We start from the raw sequence: 15,958 nt of genomic DNA, 5'->3' as shown, positions 1-15,958 counted from the left end.
ATCCTAAGGAATTAAGCCTCTTCTCGAATACTGTACATTTGAATTTTCAGCTGCTCAATTCTTTAACTCACCAAAAGCTCTATCCCAACTGTTTTGCATTCTGTACATTCAGATAGCTTGCCGAAATGTCAGCGGTTCCTTCCGTGCGATGCCACCAGCCTTCTGTGGTCAGGGTGTGTGTCTCAGTGGCCTTCTGTGGTCAGGGTGTGTGTCTCAGTGGCACATCGCAGCCATGAGGCACGGACAGGCAGTTTTAGAGGCTTTCCCGAATGGACTGTATTTGAGGGCTTCAGAAGAATCATTTTATATCTGAAAAGAATCAAAAAGATTTTAAGTCATAATTTTCCTGATTACGAGGTGATGATTGAAGCAGCTGTTTCCTATTCTTGGTGCTCCTAAATTCTAGCCCGTTAGACTGTCCCCACACCTTTATTTATTTTTTATTTTTTTTAACCAAATAGAGTAGCTATAATGTGACTCTGTGGGCTTTTTTCTCTCTTGATTTAAACATTCTGTGCCTCTCCTCCAGATAAATAACCTCATTGTTTAACTACAGGACCAATAATGACCATAAATGAATTATATAGGGTACATTTCATAATTACTTAAATTTCAGTATATTTTCCACCAAGTAGCAGAACTTGGTTAATACTTCAGTATGAAATTGCCTGAGTCAGAGACATGAAGTGTAAATTAAATAAGCTTGAGCTTGCTCTTTGCAGTGAAAATACAAACAAGACTGAGGTGTGGTGATGACTCCAGCACTAGCCGACATGCAGTCTAGTGGAAGCTCGTATCACTTTTCCCTCCTTCCTCCTTCCTGTCTTCCAGATGGGACTGCCACCGCTGCCAAGGGCAGTCCACAGTGGCCAGCTCTTAAACCGGGGAGAACTTTGAGCTGCCCCTAGACACTCAGGAGGAAAGCATCAAGGCGTGCTCAAAACCATGTATACCTCATTTGACAAATAGTAAGAGTGCTGGCTGTCCTGTGAGCAGGACACCCGTGGTCCCCCCATCATGGAGCTCCCATTTTATGGAGTTCATAAAACTGGGTTGTACTTGTGACTGTTTCAGTGATGGGAATAAACACTGTGCAGTGGGTGTCTCTTCTAGTTCGGATGTTCTCTTGACTGAGATCACCTGGTATGTTTTTTTTTTTTCTAGAAGGCTGCTAACGCAGCCCAGGAGAAGAGGTGGGTCTCCCTGGGATGGAGCCTGATCCTTCTGGGAGTTTATGTTAAAGGCCACTTCAGGAGTCTGAGCAGAGCATAAAATGAGGAAACAGAAATAAGTAGGGTTCTGCTTCCATGCAGTTTTCTATTTAGACATTTCCTTTGTTTAATTTCCCCATTTAAGAATACATAATCAGCAAGCAAGAAAATAATACCAGATATCCATGCTACACGTATCAGGCCTGGGTCAGGTGTGGTGGGTGGCTCACGCCTGTAATCCCAGCACTTTGGGAGGCCAAGGCAGGTGGATCACTTTCAGCCCAGGAGTTCAAGACTAGCCTGGGCAACATGGGAAAACCCTGTCTCTACAAAGAATATAACAATTAGCCAGGTATCGGTGGCTTGAGACTGTAGTCCCAGATGTTTGGGGGGCTTAGGCTGGAAAATCGCTTGAGCCGGGAAATTGGAGGTTGCAGTAAGCCGAGATCATGCCACTGCACTCCAGCCTGGGTGACAGAGCAAGACCCTGTCTCTAAATAAATAAATATCAGGCCTGTAAGGGTAAGGTTTAGAAGAGTGAAACAAGCATGTTGATACTGTTAGATAGCTTGATGATTACCCAGAAATGTTTGGCATATTTCTTTCTTTTTAGAGAAAGTGGTGAAGCATTTTTTTTCTAGTAGAATTTAAACATTCTTTGTTAGAATTTGAGTTATTGCTTCTAGCTTGGACCAAATAACAAATGATACTGGAAGCCAGAGTTTCAAGACCAACATGGTGTTAGTTGAGAGCCATTACAAAGACCCCATAATGTAACTGCAGAATTCCGTGGCCATAACTTAGTCTTCCTCAGCTGGAGACTTCAGGTGCCTCGGGTACCTTCCTTCGGTGTGTGCGTGTATGTAATGTGTTCGTTATTTTTTATTGTATACATTTTGCATGCATTCTGTTACATTTATCCCTGAGGATTTTACAGGTTTTGATGCCACTATAAATGGTACTTTTTAAATTTCAATTTTCAGTTCATTGCTAGTATTTAGAAATACAGTTCATTTCTATAAATTGGCCTTGTATCCTACAACTTTGCTTAAACCCACTTATTCTGATAGCTATTTTGTAGATTCCTTTTCTACATTGATAATGTTATCATCTTCAAATAAAGACAATTTTACTTCTTTTGTAATTTATGTACTTTTTATTTCTCTTTCTTGACCTATTACAGCAGCTAGGATTTCCAGTACAGTGTAGAATGGAAGTGGTGAGAGTGGACATCCTTAGTTTGTTCCTTGTCTTAGGAGAAACACATTCAGTCTTTTTTTTTTTTTTTTAAGAGACAGGATTTCACCCTGTTGCCCAGGCTGTTCTCAAACTCCTGACCTCAAGTGACCCACCCACCTCTGCCTCCCAAAGTGCTGGGATTATAGGCAAAAGCTGCCATGCCCAGCTGAACATTCAGTCTTTTACATTAAGTATGATGTTCGCTGTAGGGTTTTTGTAGATGCCTTTTATCCAGTTGAGGCACTTTTTTCTTACATTTCTGGAATGCTTGGAGTTCCATAAATGATGACAAATCTTGTCAAATGCTTATTCTGCATCTTTTGAGATGATACGGTTTTTTTCAATCTCTTCATATGGTGAGTTTCATTTCAAATGTTGAATCAACTTATGTTTCTAGAATAATAAGCCATACTTGTCATGATATCTTATTGTTTTAACTTATTGTTGACTTGGCAATATTTTGTTAACATATTTTTGGATCTGCCTGAGGGCTATTGATCTATAGTTCTGTTACATCTTTGGTTTTGCTCTCAGGATAATGCTGGCCTCATAAGAATGAGATAAGGTGTTTCAGACTTTTTTGGAACACTTCGTGTAGAATTTTGGTTATTTATTTATGTTGATAAATGTTTGGTAGAATTCAGTGAAGCTATCTTGGGTAGAGATTTTCTTTTTTTTGTGTTAGAAGATTTATGATTACAACTTCAGGTTCTAATAGAGATACGTGTTACCTGTTTCTGAGAAGCTTTGGTAGTTTATCTTTTAAGAAATTTGTCCATTTCGCCGGGCGCGGTGGCTCAAGCCTGTAATCCCAGCACTTTGGGAGGCCGAGATGGGTGGATCACGAGGTCAGGAGATCGAGACCATCCTGGCTAACACGGTGAAACCCCGTCTCTACTAAAAAAAATACAAAAAACTAGCCGGGCAAGGTGGCGAGCGCCTGTAGTCCCAGCTACTCAGGAGGCTGAGGCAGGAGAATGGCGTAAACCCAGGAGGCGGAGCTTGCAGTGAGCAGAGATCCGGCCACCGCACTCCAGCCTGGGTGACAGAGCAAGACTCCGTCTCAAAGAAAAAAAAAAAAAAAGAAATTTGTCCATTTCATCTAAGTTGCTTAAAATTGTCCACAGTATTCCCTTATTCTTTCAATGTCAATTGAATCTGTATTGATGTCCCCTTTTTGTTGTTACTCTGTTTTTGTTTTTGAGACAAGATCTCACTGTGTTGCCCAGGCTGGTCTCAGACACCTGGGCTCAAGCCATCCTCTGCTTCAGCCTGCTGAGTAGCTGAAGTTACCGGCATGTGCCACCATACCTGGCTGCCCTCTAACTTTTTTTTTTTTTTTTTTGAGATGGGGTCTCGCTCTGTTGCCCAGACTGGAGTGCAGTGGCTCAATCTTGGCTGACTGCAACCTCCGCCTCCCGGTTCAAGCAATTTTCATGCCTCAGCCTCCCGAGTAGCTGGGATTACAGGCATGTGCCACCATGCCTGGCTGATTTTTGTATTTTTAGTAGAGATAAGGTTTTGCCCTGTTGGCCAGGCTGGTCCCCTCTTTCATTCTTGATAGTGGTGATTTATGTCTTCTGTTTTGCCTTATGTAGTCCGGCTAGAGTTTGTTAATTTGGTTAATATTTATGAAGTACTAGATTTTCATTTCACTAGTTTATTTGCTGTTATTTTTCTGTTTTCTGTTTCATTGATTTCTGCTTTTTTACCTTCTTCCTTCTGCTTGCTGGGGATTTCATTTGTTCTTCTAGTTTAAGTTTTAATTTTTTTTATTTTGAGACAGAGCCTCGCTCTATCCCCCAGGCTGGAGTGCCGTGGCATGATCTCGGCTCACTGCATCCTCCACCTCCCGGGTTCAATCCATTCTCCTGCCTTAGCCTCTCGAGTAGCTGGGACTGCGGGCACGTGCCACCATGCCCAGCTAATTTTTGTATTTTTAGTAGAGATGGAATTTCACTATGTTGGTGAGGCTGGTCTCGAACTCCTGACCAAAGGTGATCTGCCTGCCTCGGCCTGCTGGAGTGCTAGGATTACAAGTGTGAGCCACCGCACCAGCCTAGTTTAAGTTTTTAAAAGCAGACTCTTGGATCATTGATTTTCTAGGTCTTTCTGCATTGATAATCCTTTGACATGATTTTTGCTCTCAAGGTATTGTTTTAACCATTTCCCACAATTTTTGAATTTTTTAAAAGTTTCTTTAAAAATATTTTCTGGTTGGGCGCAGTGGCTCATGCCTGTAATCCTAGCAGTTTGGGAGGCGGAGGTGGGTGGTGGATCACTTGAGGTCAGGAGTTTGAGACCAGCCTGGCTGGCCAACATGGCGAAACCCCATCTCTACTAAAAATACAAAAATTAGTCGGGTGTGGTGGCTTGTGCTTGTAATCCCAGCTACTCGGGAGGCTGAGGCAGGAGAATGACTTGAACCCTGGAAGCGAGGTTGCAGTGATCCGAGATCTCGCCACTGCACTCCAGCCTGGGTGACAGAGGGAACAATTTCCCCTTGTAATTTCTTGATGTGAATTATTTAGAAGTATGCTAATTTTTAAATATTTAGTAGGGGGTTCTAGATAGCGTTTTATTATTGATTTCTAATTTCTGTTGAAGTCAAGAGAATGTACCTTGATTTCAGTCTCTTTAAGTATGTTGAGATTTGTCTGTCTGCAAGAATATACTATACAGATAGTAAAAGAATATATATTCTGTTGTTGGGTGGCGTGTTCTATCTTCTGTTGGGTGAAGTGTTTTATCTTCTGTTGTTGGATGGTGTGTCCTATATTCTGTTGTAGAGTGGAGTGTCTGATATTCGGTTGTTGGGTGGCGTGTTCTATATTCTGTTGTCGGGTGGCGTGTTCTGTATTCTGTTGTCAGGTGGCATGTTCTATATTTTGTTGTCAGGTGGCATATTCTGTATTCTGTTCTCGGGTGGCGTGTTCTATATTCTGTTGTTGGGTGGATTGTTGTATATTCTGTTGTTGGGTGGATTGTTGTATATTCTGTTGTTGGGTGGCGTGTTGTATATTCTGTTGTTGGGTGGCGTGTTGTATATTCTGTTGTTGGGTGGCGTGTTCTATATTCTGTTGTTGGGTGGAGTGTTCTATATTCTGTTGTTGGTGGATTGTTCTATATTCTGTTGTTGGGTGGAGCGTTCTGTATTCTGTTGTTGGGTGGAGCGTTCTGTATTCTGTTGTTGGTGGATTGTTCTGTATTCTGTTGTTGGGTGGAATGTTCTATATTCTGTTGTTGGTGGCGTGTTCTGTATTCTGTTGTTGGGTAGTGTGTTCTATCTTTTGTTGGGTGGCGTGTTCTATATTCTGTTGTTGGGCGGCGTGTCCTATATTCTATCGTGTGGCGTGTTGTATATTCTGTTGTTTGGTGGTACATTCTATCTTCTGTTGTTGGGTGGCGCGTTCTGTCTTCTGTTGTTGGGTGGCGCGTTCTGTCTTCTGTTGTTGGGTGGTGTGTTCTATATTCTGTTGGGTGGCATGTTCTATATTCTGTTGTCGGTGGAGTGTTCTGTATTCTGTTGTTGGGTGGAATGTTGCATATTCTGTTGTTGGGTGGACGGTTCTATATTCGGTTACTGGGTGGCATGTTCTGTATTCTATTGTTGGGTGACGTGTTCTATATTCTGTTGTTGGGTGACGCGTTCCATCTTCTGATGTTGGGTGGTGCATTCTATATTCTGTTGTTGGGTGGCATGTTCTATATTCTGTTGTTGGGTGGTGTGTGGTATATTCTGCTGCTGGGTGGCATGTTCTATATTCTGTTGTTGGTGGAGTGATCTGTATGCTGTTGTTTGGTGGAATGTTGCATATTCTGTTGTTGGGTGGAGCATTCTATATTTTGTTGTTGGGTGGATTGTTGTATATCCTGTTGGGTGGATTGTTCTATATTCTGTTGCTGGGTGGTGTGTTCTATATTCTGTTGGGTGGATTGTTCTAAATTCTGTTGTTGGGTGGCGTGTTCTATATTTTGTTGTTGGGTAGCATGTTCTATATTCTGTTGTTGGGTGGTGTGTTCTGTATTCTGTTGCTGGGTAGTGTGTTCCGTATTCTGTTGTTGAGTGGAGTGTTCCGTATTCTGTTGTTGGGTGGAGTGTTGTATATTCTGTTGTTGGGTGGCATGTTCTATATTCTGTTGTTGGGTGGCATGTTCTGTATTCTGTGTTGGGTGGAGTGTTCTGTATCCTCTTGTTGGGTGTCGCATTCTGTATTGTTGTTGGGCGGTTTCTTCTATATTCTCTTGTTGGGTGGCGTGTTCTTTCTTCTGTTCGGTGGAGCGTTCTATCTTTTGTTATTAGGTGGAGCGTTCTATCTTCTGTTGTTGGGTTGCATGTTCTGTCTTCTGTTGTTGGGTGTCGTGTTCTATATTCTGTTGTTTGTGGCATGTTCTATATTCTGTTGTTGGGTGGCGTGTTCTATATTCTGTTGTTGGGTGGATTGTTCTATATTCTGTTGTTGGTGGAGTGTTCTATAGTCTGTTGTTGGGTGGAGTGTTGCATATTCCATTGTTGGGTGGAGTGTTGCATATTCCGTTGTTGGGTCAGTGTTCTATATTCTGGTTTTGGTGGCATGTTCTGTATTCTGTTGTTGGGTGGCGAGTTCTGTATTCTGTTGTTGGGTGGCGTGTTCTATATTCTGTTGTTGGGTGCATTGTTCTGTATTCTGTTGTTCGGTGGCGTGTTCTGTATTCTGTTGTTGGGGTGTTCTGTATTCTGTTGTTGGGTGCATTGTTCTGTATTCTGTTGTTCAGTGGCGTGTTCTATATTCTGTTATTGGTGGAGTGTTCTATATTCTGTTGTTGGTGGAGTGTTCCATGTTCTGTTGTTGGGTGGATTGTTCTGTATTCTGTTGTTGGGTGGAGTGTTGCATATTCCGTTGTTGGGTGGCGTGTTCTGTATTCCATTGTTGGATCAATGTTCTATATTCTATTTTTGGTGGCACGTTCTGTATTCTGTTGTTGGGTGGCGTGTTTTATATTTTGTTGTTAGGTTGTGTGTTCTATATTCTGTTGTTGGGTGGCGTGTTCTGTATTCGGTTGCTGGGTGGCGTGTTCTGTATTCTGTTGGTGGGCAGCGTGTTCTGTATTCTGTTGGTGGGTGGCATGTTCTATTTTCTTTGTTGGGTGGCGTGTTCTGTGTTCTGTTGTTGGGTGGAGTGTTCTATATTCTGTTGTTGGATGGAGTGTTCTATCTTCTGTTGTCGGGTGGCATGTTCTATATTCTGTTGTGTGGCGTGTTCTACATTCTGTTGTTGGTGTAGTGTTCTATATTCTGTTGCTGGGTGACGTGCTCTATATTCTGTAGTTGGGTGGCATGTTCTATATTCTTTCGTTGGGTGGCATGTTCTATATTCTGTTGTTGGTTGGATTGTTCTGTATTCTGTTGGGTGGCGTGTTCTGTATTCTGTTGTTGGGTGGCGTGTTCTATATTCGGTTGTTGGGTGGCGTGTTCTGTCTTCTGTTGTTGGATGGAGTGTTCTGTCTTCTTTTGTTGGGTGGCATGTTCTCTCTTCCATTTTTGGGTGGATTGTTCTATATTCTGTTGGGTGGCATGTTCTATATTCTTTTGTTGGTGGAGTGTTCTATATTCTGTTGTTGGGTGGTGTGTTCTATATTCTGTTGTTGGGTGGGATGTTCTATCTTCTGTTGGGTGGATTGTTCTATATTCTGTTGTTGGTTGGCGTGTTCTATCTTCTGTTGTTGGGTGGATTGTTCTATATTCTATTGGGTGGCGTGTTCTATTGTTGGTGGAGTGGTCTATATTCTGTTGTTGGGTGGCAGGTTCTGTCTTCTGTTGAGTGGAGCGTTCTGTGTTCTGTTATTGGGTGGAGCGTTTTATCTTCTGTTGTTGGGTGGAGGATTCTATCTTCTATTGTTGGGTGGCGCATTCTATATCCTGTTGTTTCGTGGCATGTTCTACATTCTGTTGTTGGATGGCATGTTCTATATTCTGTTGTTGGGTGTATTGTTCTATATTCTGTTGGTAGGTGGCATGTTCTATATTCTGTTGTTGTTAGAGTGTTCTATATTCCGTTGTTGGTGTGTTATATCTCCCCTTATTGGGGGGATTGTTCTATATTCTGTTGGTGGGTGAATTGTTCTATATTCTGTTGTTGGGTGGATTGTTCTGTATTCTGTTGTTGGGTGGATTGTGCTATATTCGGTTGTTGGGTGGTGTGTTCTATATTCTGTTGTTGGGTGGTGTGTTCTATACTCTGTTGTTGGGTGCTGTGTTCTATATTCTGTTATTGGGTGGATTGTTCTATATTCTGTTGCTGGATTGTTCTATATTCTGTTGTTGGGTGGCGTGTTCTATATTCGGTTGTTGGGTGGCGTGTTCTATATTCTGTTGTTGGGTGGTGTGTTCTATATTCTGTTGTTGGGTGCTGTGTTCTATATTCTGTTGTTGGGTGGATTGTTCTATATTCTGTTGTTGGATGGATTGTTCTATATTCTGTTGTTGGGTGGTGTGTTCTATATTCTGTTGTTGGGTGGCGTGTTCTATATTCTGTTGTTGGGTGGCGTGTTCTATATTCAGTTGTTGGGTGGCATGTTCTGTATTCTGTTGTTGGGTGGCGTGTTCTATATTCGGTTGTTGGGTGGCGTGTTCTATATTCTGTTGTTGGGTGCTGTGTTCTATATTCTGTTGGGTGTATTGTTCTGTATTCTGTTGTTGGGTAGATTGTTCTATATTCTGTTGTTGGGTGGCGTGTTCTATATTCGGTTGTTGGGTGGCATGTTCTATATTCTGTTATTGGATGGATTGTTCTATATTCTCTTGTTGATTGTTCTATATTTGGTTGTTGGGGGGCGTGTTCTGTATTCTGTTGTTGGGTGGATTGTTCTCTATTCTGTTGTTGGGTGGCGTGTTCTATATTCTGTTGTTGGATGGAGTGTTCTGTGTTCTTTTGTTAGGTGGCGTGTTCTATATTCTGTTGTTGGGTGGCGTGTTCTATCTTCTGTTGTTGGGTGGCGTGTTCTATCTTCTGTTGTTGGGTGCCATGTTCTATATTCTCTTGTTGGGTGGAGTGTTCTATATTCCGCTGTTGGGTGGATGTTCTATATTCTGTTGTTCGATGGTGTCTTCTGTATTCTCTTTTTGGGTGGCGTGTTCTGTATTCTGTTGTTGGGTGATGTGTTCTGTATTCTATTGTTTGGGTGGCACATTCTATATTCTGTTGTTGGGCGCCGTGTTCTACATTCTGTTATTGGGTGGAGTGTTCTATATTCTGTTGTTGGGTGGTGTGTTCTACAAAATGTCAGGTCAGGTTGGTTAAGGGTTGTTAGTTTAGGTTTTCTATATTCTTAGTTTTTTCTTTTTTTGCTCTTTTCATCAATTGCTATGAGAAAGAAGTGTTGAATTTTTTCAACTATAATTGTGGATTTGTGTGTTTCCCCATTCAGTCCTATTGGTTGTTGCTTTATCTCTTCTCTAAAACTATATTTTAACTTACTTTTACTGATTTTGAAATAGATTTTTTGTTTAGGAAAACAAAGTGTTAAAATGTAAACCAACCAGAGATAATTTTAGGGAGCAGTGTTTAATTCAGCCTTCAAACTTGTTCATGAGTCGTGATCAATCTTTGTTGTCATATTATTATATTAAAAACTATTTCAGAGAGGAAATTTGTAGCCAGGTACAGTTTTTTTTGTAGTTTGATTAAAAAGTTAAATTTATCACAATGAATCATATATTTTTAATGTTACGATTCCTGTTGTATAAAAATTTTACTAACAAATTTAAAAGGTGAGAAGAAGAGATCAAATTGTTTTGCAGTTATAAAATTATCACTAGTTTAGCCTTTGAGAATATAGGTAATAGATTAAAAATTCAATTTAAAAATGATTTAAACTGCTTTTGAGACTTCCTCCAGAACTGACCTTTTTCATTTATGAAAAGCAGACACTCGCCTATGGGGACATGAACCATGAGTGGATCGGCAACGAGTGGCTCCCCAGCCTGGGCCTACCCCAGTACCGTAGCTACTTCATGGAGTGCCTTGTAGACGCCAGGATGCTGGACCACTTGACCAAGAAAGACCTGCGAGGGCAGCTGAAAATGGTCGACAGTTTTCACAGGTAACTTAATGGAGATAGTTCTTACTAATTGGCTAAGATTTTTCACTGTTACCATCTCTAAATCATCTCTCTTTTCTTCCAAACAGAAACAGTTTCCAGTGTGGAATTATGTGCCTGAGAAGGTTAAATTATGACCGGAAAGAACTGGAAAGAAAAAGAGAAGAAAGTCAGAGTGAAATAAAAGGCTAGTACATGACATTTAATTGATTTAGTTCACTCCTACTTGCTGGTGTGTTTGCAGCCTCAGTGACTTCCTGTTTTCCAAAAAATCAAGAAAGGCTAAATTTAAGTGGAGAAAACTAGTCTAGTGTCATGCAGAGGAGGGCTGGATGAAGATGAGTGCTTTTGACATCCTCTTCCACAGCCAGAGAACTGTTCCCTGTGTTCTCACACCTCAGTCTGGAGGTTAAATGTCTCAGGCTAGTCATTTCCTATGAGTTGAGAATTTTCCTTTGGTCATGCCCTGTGTACTCCTTCACTCCAAAATGCTATTCCACACTGTTAGGTAACAACAGAGCAAAGCTCACTTGATGATTCAAGTGTAAGAAATATGGCTGGGGGCTTATCCAAGGGGTTCAGGAACACAGTAAAGCGCCGTGCAGTTCTGCTCCCAGAGTGGAAGGAGAAGCAGCGTCCACATTTCAGCCAGTCCTTGAAGAAGGTGGAGCAGCTGCTTAGGGTAAGGAAAAGGCATTTCAGTTGGAAAACACAGGCCAGGGAGGTTAGAGGACGTGGGACATTCATCCAGAAGACGTGGGGTTGGTTCTCCTCTCTGTTGGGGAGCCTCTCACTCGCTACTCAAATGTATTTGTTTGTTTACTTATTTATTTTATTTTGAGACAGGGTCTCGCTGTCTAGCCCAGGCTGGGCTGGAGTGAAGTGGAGTGATCACAGCTCACTGTAGCCTTGAACTCCTGGGTTCAAGTGCTCTTCCTGCCTTAGCCTCCCTGGTAGCTGCTGGGACTACAGGCGTGAGACAGGGTCTCGCTATGTCACGTAGGCTGATCTCGAACTTTTGAGCTCAGGCGATCCTCCCACCTTGGTCTTCCAAACTGTTGGGATTACAGGTGTGAGCCACCACACCCAGTCAGAATTTGGTTTTAAAGTTAGACGGTAAACATTAAGCTCAGAGTAATGACTCCCAGAATTCCTGGAATGCAAGGAAGTCACTAATAACAATAGCGATAAGAAGAGGCCAGCCTTACTCACAGTGAGTAGGCACCGGGTGGTGCTCCAAGCACTCCGGGGTTGGCTTCTTTCGTCTTTCCCTCAGCCCTGTCAGTCTAAGTGCTGTTTTCATCCCCACTTTTTACTAAGAAAGAAACTAAGGATAAAAATATGGTTGGGAGATGGCCCAGCTGAAGGGAAGTTTACTCATGATTGAGTTAATGTGAATCAGGAGAAAAGTCGTAAGTCGACATTTATACAATGTGTGTATATGTATGGACTTTTATCCAGAAAAGGGCATTGGAAATGAAATATGTCCATCTGTTTTGTTTTCTGTATCTATTTTACATCTTTTTCCAATAGACAAAAACTGTCTTTGGAAGTGATTGGTGATCATCTGCATATATTTTTATAGAGTGGCTATTTTTAGATCTAATAGAGCAAATTGAATAATTTGTTAATTTTCTTAAGATATTGTGACCAGGCATGGTAGCTTATGCCTGTAATCTCAACACTTTGGGAGGCCAAGGCAGGAGTATTATCTGAGCCCATGAGTTCAAGACCAGCCTGGGCAACACAGTGAAACCCTGTCAGTACCAAAAAATTAGCTGGGCTTCGTGACATACGCCTGTAGTTCCAGCTCCTCAGGAGACTGAGGTGGAAAAAATCGCTTGAGCCCCAGAGGTTGAGGCTGCAGTGAGCTGTGATGGTACCAAGCTGTATCCAGACTGGGCGACAGAGCAGCACCTTGTCAATAAAAAAAGAGAGAGAGGAAGAAAAAAGATTTTCTGCAAAGCCTCTAATATGCTGGATGATATTTTTAAGTTTCTCTCATTTTAAAATGAGACAAAGACGTCAAGATTAGAAATGAGAGGTTTCTGTGGAATTATGCAAAGTGTTCATTTTATTCTGAAGCCAGCTCCATCTGTGATGAAGTTTTCAGAAGACTCCAGTCTGTGTGTGAAGCATGTTTATACATGTTAGGTATTCACGTTCTTGCAGTCCTCTGGCTTCTGATCCCTGGATCCTCCTCATCTTCTTTTCTCTAGAAATAATAACTTCATTCCTCTTGTGCTCACTGGAAGGATGAGTTCTAATGGGAGAGTCTCCCTGAGAGTGGAGCAGGGCCAGGACACCATTGTCTCAGTGCAGCAAATGATTGTCTATTTAGCAGTGTCTCCCAGCACTTTTGTCAGGAGCCGAAGGATTAGGAACCATGGTAGGAATCTTTCTCCTGCATTCGCGGTACATGTGATAAAGATGGCTTTCTGAAGCCACTTTTATAATTGTCTTTATTCTTTTGCAGACGTGCTTGTTTGGAGCAATGATCGAGTGATTCGCTGGATCCTATCAATTGGCCTTAAAGAATATGCAAACAATCTTATAGAGAGTGGTGTTCACGGAGCACTTCTGGCCTTAGACGAAACCTTCGACTTCAGTGCACTGGCACTGCTATTACAGATCCCGACGCAGAACACACAGGTGATGCCACACCTGTCCGTGTCTGCATTCAGTGTTCAGTTGGTGCCCTGATTATAGACAGTTATTTGAATAGAAAGAAAACTTAGAAAAAAAAGAAACCTTCAGACAACTAGTTTTTTTGTCTTTTTGTTTTTGGTCTATCATCTTTCCCTTTTCTGTTGAAAGCATGAGAGTCCTGCAATAAACCAGATAAGGAGGATCTTTCATTCCAGCCCATGTGCCTGATCAGAAGAGTGACATATATTTAGTTCTTACATGGAAAGGGAAGTATTTTTAGGTGTGCCACATGAAGATTTTATTAATTTTGTTTTTATGGGTAATTGCCTTATGTAATTCTTTTTGACTTATGGGCTCATTTGAAAAACAGAGAACTTTTATTATTCCTCTACAGAACATTGAATATGCCAGGCGAGGTGGCTCATGCCCACAACCCCAACACTTTGGGAGGCCCAGGTAGGCAGACTGCTTGAGTCCAGGAGTTCAAGACCAGCCTGGCCATCATGGTGAAGCTCTGTCTCTACAAAAAAATACAAAAAATTAGCCAGGTGTGGTGGCACATGCCTGTAGTCCCAGCTACTTGGGAGGTCAAGGCAGGGGGATCACTTGGCCCAGGAAGTGGAGGTTGTGATGAGCTGCCGTTGCGCCACTGCACTCCAGCCTGGGTGACAGAGTGAGACCCCATCCCAAAGAAAAAGAAAAAAAAAAAAAGGCGTTGAATATCTTTTGCCAGTACCCCTGACCAACCCACACACCCTTGTTAATATGACTCCAAGGATCATGGATCCCTCTCTGCAAAAGTCCATCCATAGACTCCACATTAGATGCCCTGATTTAAAATATTATTATGGTTCAATATGGTCATAGTAGTGAAGGAATTTTTGTTTGTTTGTTTTGAGATGGAGTTTCACTCTTGTTGCCCAGACTGGAGTGCGGTTGCGATCTTGGCTCACTGCACCCTCTGCCTCCCAGGTTCAAGTGATTTTCCTGCCTCAGCTTCCCAAGTAGCTGAGATTACTGGCACACGCCACCACGCCCAGCTAATTTTTGTATTTTTAGTATTTTTGTATTTTAGTTTCACCACGTTGGCCAATCTGGTCTCGAACTCCTGACCTCAAGTGATCTGCCTGTCTCGGCCTCCCAAAGTACTGGGATTACAGGCATGAGTCACCACACCCAGGTCCTAATTTTTATAGTTTTAGTAGAGACGGGGTTTTACCATGTTGACCAGTCTTGTCTTGAACTCCTGACCTCAGATGGTTTGTGCGCCTCGGTCTCCCAAAGTGTTGGAATTACAGGCATGAGCCACCGCACCCAGCCAGCAGTGAGGGAGTTTAAGTCTTGGTTTAAAAAACAAGTATGATGCTAACACCCTTCAAATTAGATTTGATGAAAGTTTTATTTGTTATTCTTTGGTTATTTCAGGCTCGTGCTGTCTTGGAAAGAGAATTTAACAACCTTTTGGTCATGGGGACTGATAGAAGGTTTGATGAAGTAAGTTTTTGGCTTAATGTTCTTTAAATGTCTATGAAACGTGTGTAAATGTTTAAATGTGTGTGAAATGTAAGCTGTTATTATTATACTCAGGACATCACGTAGCTAGGCAGTCTCTCTGGATGTTAGAAGTTAGGATTTGCTCTTAAGAATTTATTAACAAATGAGCCTTTAAAAACTAATACCTGGGCCAGACGCAGTGGCTCATGCGTGTAATCCCAGCACTTTGGGAGGCGGAGGCAGGGGTATCACCTGAGGTCAGGAGTTTAAGACCAGCCTGGCCAATATGGTGAAACCCCATCTCTACTAAAAAACACAAAAATTAGCCAGGCGTGGTGGTAGGTGCCTATGATCGCAGCTACTTGGGAAGCTGAGGCTGGAGAATCGCTTAAACCTGGGAGGTGGAGGTTGCAGTGAGCTGAGATTGCGCCACTGCACTCCAGCCTGGGCGACAGAGAGAAACTCCATCTCAAAAAGAAACCCCCCCCCCAAAAAAAAAACCACAAAAGTAATACCTTCAAGAAGGTAGTTTTGTTATTTTTGCTATTTAATTTTTGACATCCCTCAAAAATGGTTTTCACATCATAAAACATTGGTTGCAGCTTAGGAATAGAGTCTGTAAGTTGGGTTTTAGGGACCACTAGGTATCCTACCCCAGTCCAGAGTATACCCCCCATAATCCTGTGCATTGGTGGGGTGGCATGTTTCAGAAGTATATTAAAAACACAAAATGTTAATTTCCCCTTCAAACCATGACTCATTTGTTTCACACTATTAGGAGTCTCTTAATTGGACCTTAAGAAAACTTGAGTTTGACAGAGAATAGAAGGCCACCTCTAAAGATGAAGCACTCGTTGGCTGTATCCTGGCATAAGATAGAATTGTTTATAGCTTAAAAATTGTTTGTAGAGCTGCACGTGGCAGGGGCATACCTGTAGTGCCAGCTACTTAGGAGGCTGCAGTGGGAGGATGGCTTGAGCCCAGGAGTTTGAGGTTACAGTGAGCTATAATCACACCACTGCATTCCAGCCTGGGCAACAGATCTAGACTCTGTCTGTAAAAAAATAAATATAAATGAAAAATAAACTATTTTTAAGATAAATAAAAATGTATTATGTAGCAAGAAAGTGATTCCTGCAAGGTAAGAAGTAGAACGCGATGCTGGGGAGAAGGAGCACATCCCCATGGCCCAGCACCGACCTCACTTCGCCAGCTGAGGCCCAGCCGGACCATCACCATGCCCCATTTCACGCTGAAGTTCCAGTTTGGGCAATATATTGTGTGGT

General features: G+C 42.1%; 1 protein-coding gene across 38 annotated transcripts in view; it reads left to right on the top strand.

Moving 5' to 3' along the window:
* Positions 1 to 15,958, top strand: part of PPFIA1 (PTPRF interacting protein alpha 1) — a 171,216-nt gene that overhangs the window by 148,677 nt on the left and 6,581 nt on the right. For 24 of the 38 annotated variants that reach the window (XM_077961810.1, XM_077961809.1, XM_077961788.1 and 21 more), the window contains 4 exons: positions 10,357 to 10,532; positions 10,619 to 10,716; positions 13,006 to 13,181; positions 14,604 to 14,672. In XM_077961810.1, the coding sequence (XP_077817936.1) occupies positions 10,357 to 10,532; positions 10,619 to 10,716; positions 13,006 to 13,181; positions 14,604 to 14,672 (519 nt within the window). Of the gene's footprint in view, positions 1 to 10,353; positions 10,533 to 10,618; positions 10,717 to 13,005; positions 13,182 to 14,603; positions 14,673 to 15,958 lie in introns of all 38 variants that reach the window. The other 14 variants (XM_077961808.1, XM_077961793.1, XM_077961807.1 and 11 more) reach the window with 1 other exon arrangement.

The sequence above is a fragment of the Macaca mulatta genome, chromosome 14 (assembly GCF_049350105.2).
Source record: "Macaca mulatta isolate MMU2019108-1 chromosome 14, T2T-MMU8v2.0, whole genome shotgun sequence".
In the NCBI taxonomy this organism is placed as follows: Eukaryota; Metazoa; Chordata; class Mammalia; order Primates; family Cercopithecidae; genus Macaca; species Macaca mulatta.
Note: the sequence above shows the minus strand (reverse complement) of the source record. Positions and strands in the feature narration are given on the sequence as shown.